General features: G+C 39.7%; 1 protein-coding gene and 1 pseudogene across 1 annotated transcript in view; one reads left to right on the top strand and one right to left on the bottom strand.

Annotated features, from left to right (window-relative positions):
* The first annotated feature begins 753 nt into the window (after window positions 1–753).
* Window positions 754–1,111, top strand: LOC118620479 (annotated as a pseudogene).
* Window positions 1,112–3,517: 2,406 nt separating this feature from the next.
* The window catches only part of CFTR (CF transmembrane conductance regulator), a 241,327-nt gene continuing 228,959 nt past the window's right edge, over window positions 3,518–15,885 (bottom strand). The window contains exons 25-27 of the mRNA XM_036246835.1: window positions 5,716–5,888; window positions 4,989–5,094; window positions 3,518–3,765 (exon numbers count right to left, since the gene is read on the bottom strand). Coding sequence (XP_036102728.1) covers window positions 3,565–3,765; window positions 4,989–5,094; window positions 5,716–5,888 — 480 coding nt within the window. The 3' untranslated portion in view covers window positions 3,518–3,564. The remainder of the gene's footprint in view (window positions 3,766–4,988; window positions 5,095–5,715; window positions 5,889–15,885) is intronic.

The raw sequence follows: 15,885 nt of genomic DNA, 5'->3' as shown, positions 1-15,885 counted from the left end.
CTCCCTCCCTCTGTCTCTCCCTCCCTCTCTCTCTCTCTAGCTCTACCTCAAGATAAATGCAAGAATGTCCTAGGGCGAGGATAAAAAAAAAGATTAAAAGTAAAAAGTATGGAGAAAGCTATAATATGTTGACCTTAATCTAAAGAAAGAGGGAAGAGCTATATTAATTTCAGAGATGATTTTAGAGTAAGGAAAGTTATTAGAGATAAAGAAAGATGTTACATAATTATAAAGTGGTCAGTATACTCCAAGAAGACACAACAATCCTTAATGTGTATGTGCCTAACAACAGAAGTGCATGTACTACCAAAATACATGAGGCACAAACCAATAGAACTTAATGTAAGCCATGGACTTTGGGTGATAATGACTTGTTAAATGTAACACATGTACCACTGTGGAATGAGAATTTGACAGTGGTAGAGGCTGTGTATGTGTGGGGGCAGGGGCTATATGGGGACTCCATACTTTCTGCCCAGTCTTGCTGTGAACTTAAAAATGCCCCCAAAATACAGTTTATTCGTTTTTTAAGACTAGAACTAGAATAATTAGAATAGAGCATGCTCTAAGGCTGCCCTCTTGGGGTCATGTTTGAAAACAAACCTTTGCAAACAAATGAAGACAGGGTTGGAGGGCTTGGCATTTGTGGGGGGTTACTGTCCATTTACCACACTCTGGCACCTACATCTTTTATGAAGAATCTCTGCAAGGCTCTTTCCATCTCCCGCCAGCACAGCGAGAAGAGCTGCCACGATGTGTGCCCACCTGCAGTGGATGGTGGTGGCGCTGCTTCAGCTTCCTGATCAAGAGGAATAAGCAGCACACAGTGCTGAACCCAATCATCTGAAGGCCCACAGCTCCTTCCATCACAAATCTATGGGCTTGGAGCCCATGGCCCACTTGCAAAGGTGTGGTGGTCGTCATGAAGCGAGATCCGGCCAGCAAAAAGTGGCCCCCTCCTACTTGCGGGCCACCTTAAGTGGCATCTGGCCCAAGACCCGCAAGAGCAAGTACCAGTGGGACCGCCATCCACAGAGCCAGCGCCATCCTACACAGCCAGAAACTGGTGATGATGAAGAGGACGAGCACTTGCCCCACCAAGAGTGCCTGAGCATCCCCTCCCCCAAAGTAACGAAGGCATCAGTGGACTTTCCTCAGAAAAATAAAAATAAACTCCACAAGGAATAAAAGGGACCAAAGAGGCCTCACCAATTAAAAACAGGGATTTGAACAAAGAAAAGCCACCCAGGTTGAGTGTAGAAATACTATTTCCCTTGATGAGCTATGTTCATTTATCAAGAGCTATGAGATAGCTACCACTATAAAAATAAATGTATCCCTGTGGAGTATTTTTATTGTTCTATAAACCTTCATTTTAAAACAAAAATAATTTTAAAAGTGTCATAACTCATGAAAGCAGGAACACAAAATGATATTAATATACCCATATTTATGAAAACATATTCAACATAGTTGAAAGGTGGAAGCAACGTAAGTGTGCATTGACAAGTGAATGAATAAATAAAATGTGGTATATACAATGAAATATTATTCCCGTCTTAAAAAGGAAGAAAATCCTGACATATGCTACAATATGGATGAATCTTAAAGACAGGCTAAGTGAAATAAACTAGTCACAAAAGGATACATACTATATTATCCCACTTATATGAGGTCCTAGAGTAATCAGAATCATAGAGCCAGTTACAATGGTCATAGAGGCTGGGGGAAGGGAGAAATAGTTTTTGTGTAATAGCTAGAGTTTTGGTTTTGCAAGACAAAAAAAGATCTGTGACTGGATGGTGATGATGATTGCACAACCATGCAAATGCACTTAATTAAGGCCACTGAACTGTGTACCTAAAAATGGTAAACATGGTAAATTTTAGGTTATGCATATTTTGCAACAATTTTTAAAAGAGATAATTTTTAATACCGTCTTAATTTGTGTGGGTTTCTCAAGAAGTTATATCTAACAGAAGTTTTATGGTTTGTGTTCCATTATCTTTAAGAGACTGAAGTAAGAGATCAATGAGACATGATCAGTGAACACATCTGAAAACGGCTTTCACACAAATATGTGGATTTTATTGACAAATGATATTTTCTTACAGTAAAAAACAAAATGCAATTTTTAGGGTTATTTTGGAGTTGGAAGGTAGTGTGTCCTTGATAGGAGTAGTCAGATTTTGTGGTACTATTTTCTTTAGAGCTGCATCTAAGAGGGAACCTGTATGCTGCCTAGGAATTATCCAGGTGTATGCAACATCTGTGTGAGCCCTAAAGCTTTTCTCTACACTTTCAGAATAGATGCCCCTGGTGGACATCATCCTAAGTTTTCATCCCAGTTTAAACATAATATATCATAAAAATAGCTAGTGCCTAAAAGTCAAAATTTCAAATATAAAATTTTTATACAAATATAATTCATAATATAATCATTCTTAAAATATAGCCATTTATATATGAATTTGAAACATTATTAAAATTAATATTATTTCCCAGAGAAAATTTCATTTGCATCACAAAATTATAAAACAGAAACATACAGAACTAATTCTGATTGATTCTTCTTTAGTGTGTTTCCAATTATCTCTCCCACTCAGTATATACAATATGAAGTGCATATAGTGACTGTGAAAACATGTGACATCACCCTATGTATACCTAGACATTCAGATTTCAGGTATGTATACCTGCGGGACCCAAGGCTTAGCTGCCTGTGTGTTCACTACCTTCAGCTTCTGTGATAAGAAGAATTTTTTTGCACCAATTTGCATTAAAACATTTTTCTAGCCATCCTTCAGTTCAGAGGTCTTACGAACTTGTTACTTTCTGGAAGCTGGGGAAAGGCATATCAACTTCCACATGAAGAGAGCTATCCTGCCCCCATATGGGTCTTGTAGCCTTTTCCCCAGGTAAGGGATGTATAATGATTATCTGAATTATTTGAATTTTTGGTAGAACAGAATGGTACTAACCCTGATTTCCAGGATTCAGAAGTTCTCTCTCCTGACTGATACCTAGATGTTGCACAGTACATATTCTGATGCACTGTATTGTGACTTTCACAATCTTCTAATACTCACTTAGAAATGGGATAGTCTGAATATTTATCAGATGATATAGTTGCATTTTTAAATATCTTGGAGAGATTAGAGAAAAAGGAATATAAACTACTAAAATTTTAAGTTAATCATAACTCTAAATAGTATGACTACAATTCTCAATAATACAAATCAACAAAATTCACTAAACAGTAAGCTGAACAATCAAGCTTGCTGACATTTACAAATACCTTTCCAATGACCACCAAAAGGAAAAGGTTTTGGGGAAAATCTGGCTTGCAAACACAAGTGGTAAATCTTCAAGATTTGAAGTGTCTTTCACACAATTTGACCATTGCCAGGACATCATATATACAAATCTATGTGAATGTCCTTAATTCCTCTTACAACATGTTTCCTTAAAAAAAATAATATCACTCATCCTTGTTTTCTGAGGCATAAATGGTTTTCTACAACTCCATGAGTGAATGTTTCAGGAAAACCTTTGTACTACTTTCTAAAGCCTGGTTTCTTGCACCTCTTCTTCTGTCTCCTCCTTCAGAGCAGTGATTTTGGGTCGAGACTTGTGCTTGCTCGAGTTCCGGTGGGGTAAGAGCTTCAGTCGGTCTGAGGGGCTCATGGCCTGCTGGAAGAGGCTCTTCTCGCTAAGCAGCTTCTGGATGGAATCATACTGCCGCACTTTGTTCTCCTCTATGACCTAGGGAAGTGGCTGTTAGTGAGGTCTTGGACAGGGCAAGGCGGACCACATCAAGGGCAGAAAGTGACACAGGCCCAGAGGAGAATAAAAGCCAAATAGAAAAGATAGTTCTCCAGAGGCTCACAGTCTGAACTGTCAGGGAGATTCATTTCACTGCTGAGTCCTTTATCATCTTGGTTCATCCAGCTTCTGCTGTCTGTGAAATTACCTGTCACTTTCAACTTAGCAGCTGGAAGATTTTTTTAAAAAATTAGAATTATACTAAACAATGTACTTCTTCAGAGAACTTTAGAGGAACTAAGGGTGCTTTTAAAACCAGGATGATTTTTGTTAGATCCCTTTTATGTTACCTTAAAAATGAGTGAAAGTCCACAGCATGATAGTTGAACCTCTTCAACAGGGGGTTTGAATTGTAAGAATTCCAAATTGCTCAGGGTGTGCCTGAGTCTCATATACCTCCTTCACATGTTCAAATTGAGTAAACCCAGGGCCAGAGAATAAGAAGGCTTTACCCAATCTCCTGAACCTGACCATGGCACGGCAAGAAGTTGTGAGTCAGCCCTGTAATTTGTTACCTGAAGCTTAGTAATAATAATAGTAGTAACAATACTTCAGTAAGGAAAGCATTTACCTCCAGGAGCCTCAAAAAGTCTTAACAGAAATGACGTGATATATCATCCTGAGAACTTCCTTGTGACTAAACCCGAGGGAATTTGTAAACATCACTTGAAAGAATCTGTGACAGTTTTGAAAGCACAATGAGAAGGTGGTTGGGAGAGGCACTTACCCAAGCTCCAAATAATGACTTAAAAATTGATATGAGCCTTTTAACTATCGTATGAAAACTACATGAGATGCAAGACAATCCAGGCCTGTCTTGGATCCCCTCCAAAGGAATTTAGTTATTAAAAGCATTAGGACTTAAGACTTTCTTCTGACTTGATCCCTAAATAAAGGACTCAAAAGTATAGTACTTCCAGCTTATTAATGGAACTTAGTAATATGCTGCTCTTTTAGATTTACTGAATTCTAACCTTACCTTACAGCTCAGATCTGAGAAACTGAGAAACTGGTGCAGCTATTTTTAGTTGAGCTAAATGGCTGTATGACACATTTTAAGGAGGCCATTGTACATTGGTGTGATTTGAAGAAACTATCATGGAAGAGATTGTTATCAAGAAATAAAGGAGAAATGAAATCTTAAGTAAATTATAAACACTCACCAAAAATCGTTGACATTCCAACATTGCTTCTATCCTGTGTTCAGAGAGGATCACTGTGCAGTCAGCAAATGCTTGTTTTAGGGTTCTTCGGATGATTTGATATGTTCTAGAAAAAAAAGGACATACCACACATATCACAGAACATCAATAATCTGCCTTTATCCTTAATAACATACCTATTGTCCTACTGTGTCCTTTAAATTACTTAACGTATAAGAAATATTTTTAATGTAATTGTGATGCAGAGTCAGCCACAGTCAGCTTTTCAACTATGGTGTAGATTCTAAGTTTCCATCAATAAATAGGTCAAATATTTTAGAGAAAAATTCACAAAGGTACTTTTTTTTTTTTTTGATGTTGAATCACTAGTAGTTCTTTTGTGCTATAAATATTTCCTATCCTATAAATAGAATAGAAATAAAAATAATAAGAATCAGAATCTGCCTGTTTAACTAAATATTTCATCATGTGTTGACAAGGAGGAGAGTTTGTATAAAATTCCAAAATTACACTCAGAGGTGAACACAAGGCTCTTATACTAGGAAATAAGCACTTGTGCTCATGTCAAATGGTGACTTTTCCACTGGACAAGTATTTCATATCTAAAAGGGGTTCGTTCCTCCACTTGCAGACATGACAACCTAATGGGAATTTGTGTCAATATGAAGTAGGCCTCAATGATTCTGTTTACACTGTGTTATTAAATAGCAGGAATTCTGAAACTCACATTGGATCCAAATGAGCACTGGGTTCATCAAGCAGCAAGATCTTTGCCTTACTGAGAACAGATCTGGCCAAGCACATCAACTGCTTGTGGCCATGGCTTAGGACAAAACCCCCATCCAAAAGAATAAAATCAAGTTGCCCAGGAAATTGCTCTATCACAGATCTGAGTCCAACCTGCAGAAAAGAGGGAAAATACAGTGCTTAGAAAGGACAGTTCAGACACCACAAGGTTAAAAACACTTATACGAGTTCTAAAAGTTTAAATTTCATATCAGACTCTGCCACTCCTGCTATTTGGGTCGGATTGAACAAAAGTCTAATGTGGCCCTGGCCGGTTTGGCTCAGTGGTTAGAGTGTCAGCCTGTGGTCCAGAGAGACCTAGGTTCGGTTCCCGCTAAGGGCACGTACCTCGGTTGCAGTTTGTTCCCGGCCCTGATTGGGTTGTGCGGGTGGCAACCACTCGATGTGTCCCTTTCATGTCAATGTTTCTTTCTCTCTCTCTTCCTCTCTCTCCCTCCCACTCTATCTGAACAAAAAATAGAAAAATTTCCTCAGGTGAAGATAAAAAAAAAAAAAAAAAAAAGTCTAATCTGTTTAATCTTGATAGCTCTATAGGTTAATCTATGACTTATTTCATCATTCAGGAAATTTTCAATGAGTGCCTATTATATGCCAGATATTCCAATAGGGATTGAAGAAACGATAAAGGACACATAGTTTCTGCAAAGATTGGGGTTTATAAAGACATAACACTAATAATTACAACACAATGGAATACGTGCTAGAAAAAAATAACTCATAGAGAATGAAGATACTGACTCTATCATGACAGATTCTTTTATACTATCTTCCATTCTCTACTCTGTTATAATAGGACATGAAAAGTGCCATAATGGAATCAACTGAGAGTTTTAAAAAACTACATATGGCAACTTGATACTCATCTCTTTAATTTATAAGAAGTGATTTTTAAGAAATTGACAAAACTGTGATGTAAAAAACTAGAGTCAAATGGTGGAATATTACTAGGATATTTTAAGGTGCTTACATATTGAGGTGGAATATGAGAGTTGTGTTAGGTTCAATGGCTTGTTTGTATAAGGTAGATAGAAAGAATAGGTTGAAAATGTCAATAAGATGTAGAAATCCATTCTTTCAAAATAAGACAAAAATGGCCCTGGCCGGTTTGGCTCAGCGGTTAGAGCGTCGGCCTGCGGTCTGGAGAGACCCGGGTTCGGTTCCCGCTAAGGGCACGTACTTCGGTTGCAGTTTGTCCCCGGCCCTGGTTGGTCGTGCGGGTGGCAGCCACTCGATGTGTCCCTTTCACATCGATGTTTCTCTCTCTCTCTCTCCCTCCCACTCTATCTGTACAAAAATTGGAAAAATGTCCTCGGGTGAGGATAAAAAACAAAACAAAACAAAATAAGACAAAAATGACTGAAGTCTTGTGTCTTATCACTTATTCAGATAAATGTGCATTAACATTTATTTTTTGCCAAATACTGCTGAATGTTTGAGGGCTATAGAGATGTACAGATATTTGTTTCCTGCCCTTGGTAAGTGTGAGATTTAGTATGGGGAAGTAAGATGCAATACTAACTGTAATAGAGGCAGAATGAGATAATGGCTTTAAGAAAGACTCATACGAGTTCAGTGATGAATTCAGAGATGGCCTGCATCACCAAGTTTGTTCAGCAAATATTAACTATGTGCCTGTAATATGTACTGCAGATGATACTCCTTTCCTTGACTTGGTTTTCATTAAAGCAATTTCACTATGAGAATTCATTAATTCTGGAAAGAGTTTCTGAGATGACAGAAAATGTAAACATATTAATTAGGTAAGGGGACTATTCTGATATATCTCAGAAGACTCCAATAGAAAACTACTTTTGGATCCAAATAGCTGAGAATGTGAATAAAGGGCATTGGGTGGGGAGTTAAAGGACCTGTGTTTTTTTCTGTCTTCAGTCTGTGAACCTGCTAGTCTCCCCAATCTTAAAACAGAAACCAAAACCCTTATTTGCCTCTACAGTCTCCTTTACCTGTTGTTCAATATCTATCCTTTGTCATCTAGAAATCTCAAAAAATTAATATGCACCTATTCTTTCCACTGCCTCATACCACAGAACATGCTTCCCTTCTTTGAACATCTATTACTTGGCTTATGAGAAACCATATAATCTGCCCTGGCCGGTTTGGCTCAGCGGTTAGAGCGTCGGCCTGCGGTACAGAGAGACCTGGGTTCGGTTCCCTCTAAGGGCACGTACCTCGGTTGCAGTTTGTCCCCGGCCCTGGTTGGTCGTGCGGGTGGCAGCCACTCGATGTGTCCCTTCACGTTGATGTTTCTCTCCCCCCCCCCCCCCCCCCGCTCTGTCTGAACAAAAAAATGCAAAAATGTCCTCGGGTGAGGAAAAAAAAAAAGAAACCATATAATCTGTGACCATTTCTACCCATTATCACGCATGCACAACTCTCCCTTGAATATTCATCTTCCTAACTCTCAACTCTCCAAACTCTCCTGAGACCTCATTCATTCTCAGGGCATCGATTACCATGATTACCATGAATAAGGAAATAATTTTTCTTTTGTTTAAAAATTTGTTTTAATTGACTTTTTAGAGAGAGAGGAAGGGAGAAAGAAATAGAAACATCAATGTGAGAGAGATACATTGATCAGCTGCCTCCTGCACACCCCCCTACTGGGGATCGAGCCCGCAACCTGGCATATGCTCTTATCAGGAATCGAGGGGACAATGCTCAATCCACTGAGCCACACCTGCCAGGTTAAACTAATAATTTTTCAAATCCATATCTCCAACCCCAGACATCTTTCCAATAATTCTTAAAGCTTTATCCTCCCTGCTAATCCTAGGGCAGGCCATCTTAATCTCTTTAGCATCATACCATTAATCCCAAATTGTTGATTTTCCAATTCACCACACAAACACCCCAGGGATCCTTCTAAAAATATAGGTTTGACCATCTTATTTCTCTTAAATAGCTTCCTTACAGAATAAAACTGAGCTCTCTCAGATGGCATTTAAGATATCCAGAATTGAGTCCCCTCCACTCTTACTTCTAACAGCACCAAACAGTTTGTAGGTCTCTATAGACCTTGACATACCCTTCTGAATATCTTTGATCATCCTCAGGGCAATCAGGCACCTAGCTACAGTACCATTTGTGCAACTTTCCCGTTAGACTATCAGCTTCTTGAGGGTAAAGGCATGTGCTTTTTAGCTCTGTGTCTGCAGTGCCAATACTGGACAATTGTCAGCCTCAACTCATTCATTCATTTGTTCAACAAATATGTACTGAGCTAGAATGCTGACCAAACAAAACAAACATGGTTTAGATGAATCTGAACTTGAGGAAGAACGACAAGTGATAAAGGAATGAGTGCTGGTTTAGATTCCAGTTAAGTAGGGGAAATTGGAGAGTAATTTAGAGAGGCAGATAGAGATCAAATCACAAAGGACCTTTTGAGCTACCTTAAACAGTGTAAACTTTGTTCCAAGGGCAATATGGAGCCATAGAAAGGGATCAGATCAGATGCAGGGTTTAGAAGGATCACCAGAGCTACAAAGAGCCAAATGAACTACAAGAAAGGGAAGCCAGGCAGAAGCTCTTTCAAAAATCCCCATGAGAGGTATAGTGGTGTCAGGTGGGGATGAATAAAAGTTAATACAGTCTAGATATTTGCAGGAGACAGCCTTGATAGGACTTGAAATGTGGAGAAATCAAGAGCCAAAAAATCAAGGATAAGTCCCAGGTTTTGTCTCTGGGCAACTGAAGGACGGTGAAGCCATTCACTTGGATTAGAAACACGGGAAAATTTTGTGGGTGGTAAATATAAGAAACTCACTTATATAGACATAAGGTATTTGACCACACTGAGATATGAGACACTGTACTCACCTCCTCCCATGACCACATCAAAATTACAATTAAACTACAGAACTGCATAAAGTCTAGCTGAATAGAAGTCTTATAACTAAGGATATACAAAAGAAGCCACATTGAATGAGACCAGTAGGAGAGGTGGACACATGGAGCAGGCTGGTCCCACACCCACATATGAAGGTTAAAATTTGGGAGGAATATCTTGGCTGTGGAGGTTCTGGCTCAGAAACAAACAGTCTCAACTCCACACCAGGCTCCTCAGCCTAGGCTTGTGGTGCTGGGAAGAGAAGAACCCATAACTTCTGCCCATGAAAATCAGGAGAGATTGTGGCTAAGTGAGATGGTGAGCTTCTGAAGTCTCAGTTGTTCCTCTTAAATGGCCCAAACATGAACTCACTCGCTATTAGATCCAGCATGGGGGTGGCATCTCAAAAGGCACCAGAAAAATACAGGGAGGAAGCTAATTGTCTGGTTTCAGGGTGAGAAATGGAGGGGGAGCTTTCTCCCAGAGGCCATTGTTCCTTTTCTGAGCCTTTCCCCTGCATGTGAAGGTAGGCACCATATTTGAGTCTCCATCAACCTAGTAACACTGTTTGTTCTGTCCGGGTTATTCCCTGAGACCCCACCCCCCCTAAGTGTAGGTTTAGCTAAGCAGCTTACAGTAGAATTTCCATTCAAATGACCTATCTTGGCTCACGCTTTAGGCTTTCCTAATATCTTTCAAAGGTTCACAAACTCCAAACAAGTAGCACATGGCCTCAGCAAGCCCTGTATCACTTGGTAAAAATCCCTAAGCCTGGGAATAGCAGCAGCCTGGCTCATTTCATAGCTTAGCCTCTTCCAGGCACTTCCAAGTCCATCTCACTTTGTAGCTCATACCAGGTGGCCGAGAGCAAGGCACAGTAGCAGCTGACCATGGACTGAACCTCCCAAGAGGCCCCAGAATGAACACACTCAGTGGCCAGAATCAGACCAAACCATAGCACCACCCAACCAACTCCACAAATGATATAATCAAAGGGCAGACTCAGCAGACATCAGAGCCCCAATAAAGTGAATCCTGCTCTGTAGATTCAGCCCCTGCACAAAAGCTCCTCCACTATAATTATAAGCAGACTTCACAACAAATCAGCCTGAGGGTCAATCCTTCCCACTGACATGCTAACAGTAATCAAGGCTCAACTGCACAGAAAAGTACACACAACACTTATAAGAGACACACCTGGAGCACACAGCTCAGGTGGCAGAGAGACTATACCACTGGGCCACATAGGACACCTACTAAATAAGGCCACTCTACCAAGGCCTGGAGACCAGCAGCTCTACCTAATACATAGAAACATGCCTTGGTCACTATGGCCCTGTTGGTTGAATGTTGTCCTGTGCAGTGAAATTCACTGGTCCAATTCCCGGTCTATGTTTCTCTCTCACATTGATGTCTCTCTGTCTCTCTCTCTTTCCTTTCCCCTTCCCCTGTCTCTAAAAATTAATAAAAACATAATTTTTAAAAAGGGAAACAAACACAGGGAGGCAGCTAGAATTAGGAGACAAAGATACATGTCCCAAATGAAAGATAATAACAAAACTCCAGAAAAAGAACTAAACATAATGGATACAAGCTATCTACCAGATGTAGAGTTCAAAACACTGGTTGTAAGGATGCTCAGTGAACTTAGGGGAAGAGTAGATAAACAGTGAGAACTTCCTCAAAGGCTAGGAAACATAAAAAGGGAGGTAGAAAGCATTAATAAAAGCAGTCAGAATGAAGAATAAAATAACTGAAATAAAGAACACATCTGATAAAATCAACTGGAGATTAGATGAAGCAAAGGATGAAATAAGCAATTTGGTAGAAAAGGTAGAAAAAAACACACAATCAGAACAGCCAAAAAAATAATAATAATAATCATCCAAAAAAAGTGAGAATGGTTTAAAAGACATCTGGGACAACATCAAGCATACCAATATTTGCATCATAAGGGTATCAGAAGAAGAGAGAGAGCAAAGACTTGCAATCCTTATGAAGAAATTATAATGGAGAAGATTCCAAAATGGCGGCAGAGTGAATGGAAACTACAAAGACCATCTCCCAGGAACAAACTGGAATTACAACAAAAATAAAGACAAATCGTCAGGAAAAGGCAACAGAAAAGCAGCTTGAAGGACCACAAAACCAGGGACTCTGACTCAATCCTGGTAGGCTTGCAGAGATGGGAGAGGAGGGCTGGGAGCACACGGTCGGCAGCGGACTGGGCTGGGAGCAGCAGCCTTAGCTGGGAGCAGCAGCCTTAGCTGGGAGCAGCGGCCTTGGCTGTGAGCAGCAGCCTTAGGTGGGAGCAGCGGCCTTGGCTGTGAGCAGCGGCCCTGGCAGTGAGCAGCGGCCTTAGGTGGGAGCAGCGCCCCTGACTGTGAGCAGTGGCCCTGGCTGGAAGCGGTGACCTCGGGTTAAACTCCCAAGCGGCTCCACAGCGCAGAGCCGGGACAGAGGCTAAAATAGCAGCAGCCACTTACCTTGGGCTCCAGCAGAGGGAGGGCAGACTGGACTGGAACTGTGTAGGTTCACTCGGGATTTGGAGGGCACTCAGAGCTTTTGCTGAGTTGCAGCCACAGAGGACTGTGGTCATCTTACTCCTTCCCAGGGCTCTGGGGAGATGCAGCGGCCCCTCCCTCGGAGATTCAACACCACCTAGTGGCCATTGAAATGCTAATTGAGGCCCAGTACCAACCAGGATCTGCCGCAACCTTGGGAAATCCTCTTACGCTGAGTACCTGAGGGAGTTTTTCATTCAACTGAGAAGCCAAGGTTCTTCAAGTAACCACAAGTGATAGCCTCCAGGCAAAAAGCTAGAGGATAACTGTACCATTCCCTGGGCTAGCAACTTTAACCAGGAAAGTAAGACTTGACAGTGCTGTATAACATGGGTCCTCCCTGGCTCATCCAACCAAGGAGAGGGAGCCACAAACAGCAGAACACCAAAACCCACAGGGAAAATTTGCCAGACTCCAAAGCCCACTGTGATAGCCAAAATGGTGAAAAACAGAAACAAAAGCCAAATGAAAGAACAAGAGACCTCTACCGAAGAGGAGATAAATGAGATGCAGTTAAGCAAGTTATCAAAACTAGAATTCAGAGCCATGATATTGAGTAAGGGCAACAGCATGTGTAAGGACATGAGCACAATGAGTAAAGACATAGAAATGTTAAAAATCAACCAGTTGGAAATTAAAAACCACAAACCACCAAAAAGAAATGAAGAATGACGTAGCAGAAATAAAGAACACATTGGAATGTCTAAATAGCAGAATAGAGGAGGCTGAGGACTGGATCAGTGAATTAGAAAATAGGGTAGAAAAAAATCAACCAATCAGAAAACCAAAAGGAAAAAACAACAACAAACAAACAAAAAACAGGAAGGCAGCTTAAGAGAACTGTGAGACAACTGGAAACGTAATAACACTCATAGGAGTCCCCGAAGAAGAAAATGAGCCAGGGTTAGAGAATATATTTGAAGAAATAGTGACAGAAAACTTCCCTAATTGGGTAAAGGAAAAGGCATTCAAGTTCAAGAAGCACAGAGAGCCCCAAGTAAGAAGAACCCAAACAGGCCCACACCAAGACACATAGTAATCAAAATGCCAAAAATTAAAGACAAAGAGAGAATCCTAAAAGCAGCAAGAGATAAGCAAAAGGTTACTTACAAAAGAAACCCCATAAGGCTCTCAACTGACTTCTCACAAGAAACACTACAGGCCAGAAGGGAATGGTATGAGGTAATCAAAGTCATGAAAGACAAGGATCTGAATACAAGACTACTCTACCTAGCAAGGCTATCATTCAAAATAGAAAGTCAAATAAAAAGCTTCCCAGACAAAAAAAAAGCTAAGGGAATACATTACCACCAAACCAGCACTGCAAGAAATGTTAAAAGGACTGCTGTAATTAGCAGGAGAAATAGAAAGAAAAATAGAACCACACTAAACAAAAATGGCAATAAATAAATACATATCAATAATCACCTTAAATGTAAATGGACTGAATACTCCAATAAAAAGACACAGAGTAGATAATTGCATAAGAAAGCATGACTCATCTATATGTTGTTCACAAGAGACCCACATCACAACAAAAGACTCACATAGGTCGAAAGTGAAGGGATGGAAAAAAATCTCAAGCAAACGGAAAAGAAAAAAAAGCTGGGATAGCAATACTCATATCTGATAAAATAGATTTCAAAATGAAGACCATAACTAGAGACAAAGAAGGCCACTACATAATATTGAAAGTATCTATCCAACAGGAAGACATAACCCTCATAAACATATATGCACCCAATATAGGAGCACCAAAATATATTAAATATCTTCTGGAGGACTTTAAAGGAGAAATCGATAGCAATACAATCATAGCAGGGGACTTCAACACCCCGCTGACATCACTGGATAGATCCTCTAGACAAAAAAATTAGCAAAGATACAGAGACTCTAAATGATGCACTACACCATGAATTTAATAGATATCTACAGAGAATTACAACCCCAAACTAGAGAATTCACATTCTTCTCAATTACACATGGGACATTCTCAAAGATAGACTACATGATAGGACACAAACTAAGTATCTACAAGTTCAAGAAGATTGAAATCAAATCAACCATTTTCTCAGATCACAATGGCATGAAACTAGAAATCAATTGCAACAAGAACATGCAAAGACATTTGAACACATGGAAGCTAAATAGCATGTTATGATGACCCGGTCAATGAGGAGAGCAAGGAAGAAATTATAAAATTCCTGGAATCCAATGAAAATGAACACACAACAACAAAAAACCTATGGGATGCAACGAAAGCAGTTCTGAGAGGAAAGTTCATAGCACTACATGCCTACCTCAAGAAGCAAGAAAAATCCCTAATAGACTACCTAACCTCACAACTTAAAGAACTAGAAAGCAAACAAAAAGAAAACCCCAGAGCATGTAGAAGGATGGAAATAGTAAAGATCAGAGCAGAAATAAACGACATAGAGTCCAAAAAAGCAATTCAAAAGATCAATGAAACAAAGAACTGGTTTTTCTAAAAGATTAACAAGATTGATGGACCCTTAGCTAGACTCACCAAGAAACAAAGAGAGAGAACCCAAATACACAAAATCAGAAATGAAAGAGGAGAAGTAACAACTGATACCACAGAAATGCAGAAGATCACTAAAACTACTATGACCAATTATATGGCAAGGAATTCGATAATCTAAGCAAAATGGACAAATTTCCAGAAACACAGAGTCTCCCAAAATTGGATCGGGAAGAGATAGAAAACTTGAACAGACCAATAACAACAGAAGAAATTGAAGATGTAACCAAGACTCTCTTCAGCAAACAAAAGCCCAGGCCCAAATGGCTTCACGGGGGTTTTACCAATCATTCAAAAAAGAACAAATACCCATTCTCCTCAAACTATTCCACAATTTCAAGATGAAGGAAGACTTCCAAACTCGTTTTATAAGGCCAGCAAAATTCAAATTCCAAAACCAGAAAAAGACACTACAAAGAAAGAAAACTACAGGGCAATATCCCTGATGAACATAGACGCCAAAATCCTGAACAAAATCCTAGCAAATCGAATCCAGCAACACATCAAAAATGCCAAGTGGGATTCATCCCAGGGATGCAAGGCCGGTACAATATTTGCAAATCAATAAATATGATACACCACATAAACAAAATGAAGAATAAAAACCACGTGATCATATCAATAGATGCCGAAAAAGCCTTTGACAAAATCCAGCAGCCAGCAATGTGGGAATAGAGGGATCATATCTAGATGTAATAAAGACCATTTATGACAAAGCTACAGCCAACTTCATACTCAATGGGCAGAAACTAAAAGCATTTCCCTTAAGAACAGAAACAAGACAGGGATGCCCGCTTTCGCCACTCTTATTTAACATAGTACTGGAAGTCTTAGCCACAGCAATCAGACTGGAAGAAAAAATAAAAGGGATACAAATTGGAATGGAGAAAGTAAAACTGTTCACAGATGACATGATACTATATGCAAAAAACCCCAAAGACTCCATCAAAAATTTACTAGACTTAATAAATGAATTTGGAAAAGTAGCAGGATACAAAATTAACATCAAGAAATCGATGGCATTCTTATACACCAATGATGAACTCACAGAAAGAGAAACTAAGAAAACAATCCCATTTATCATTGCGGCAAAAAAATTTAAGATACCTAGGAATAAACTTAACCAAAGAAATA

Source organism: Molossus molossus, unplaced genomic scaffold (genome assembly GCF_014108415.1).
Source record: "Molossus molossus isolate mMolMol1 unplaced genomic scaffold, mMolMol1.p scaffold_m16_p_7, whole genome shotgun sequence".
Classification (NCBI taxonomy): Eukaryota; Metazoa; Chordata; class Mammalia; order Chiroptera; family Molossidae; genus Molossus; species Molossus molossus.
This window is presented reverse-complemented; position numbering and strand designations above follow the sequence as displayed.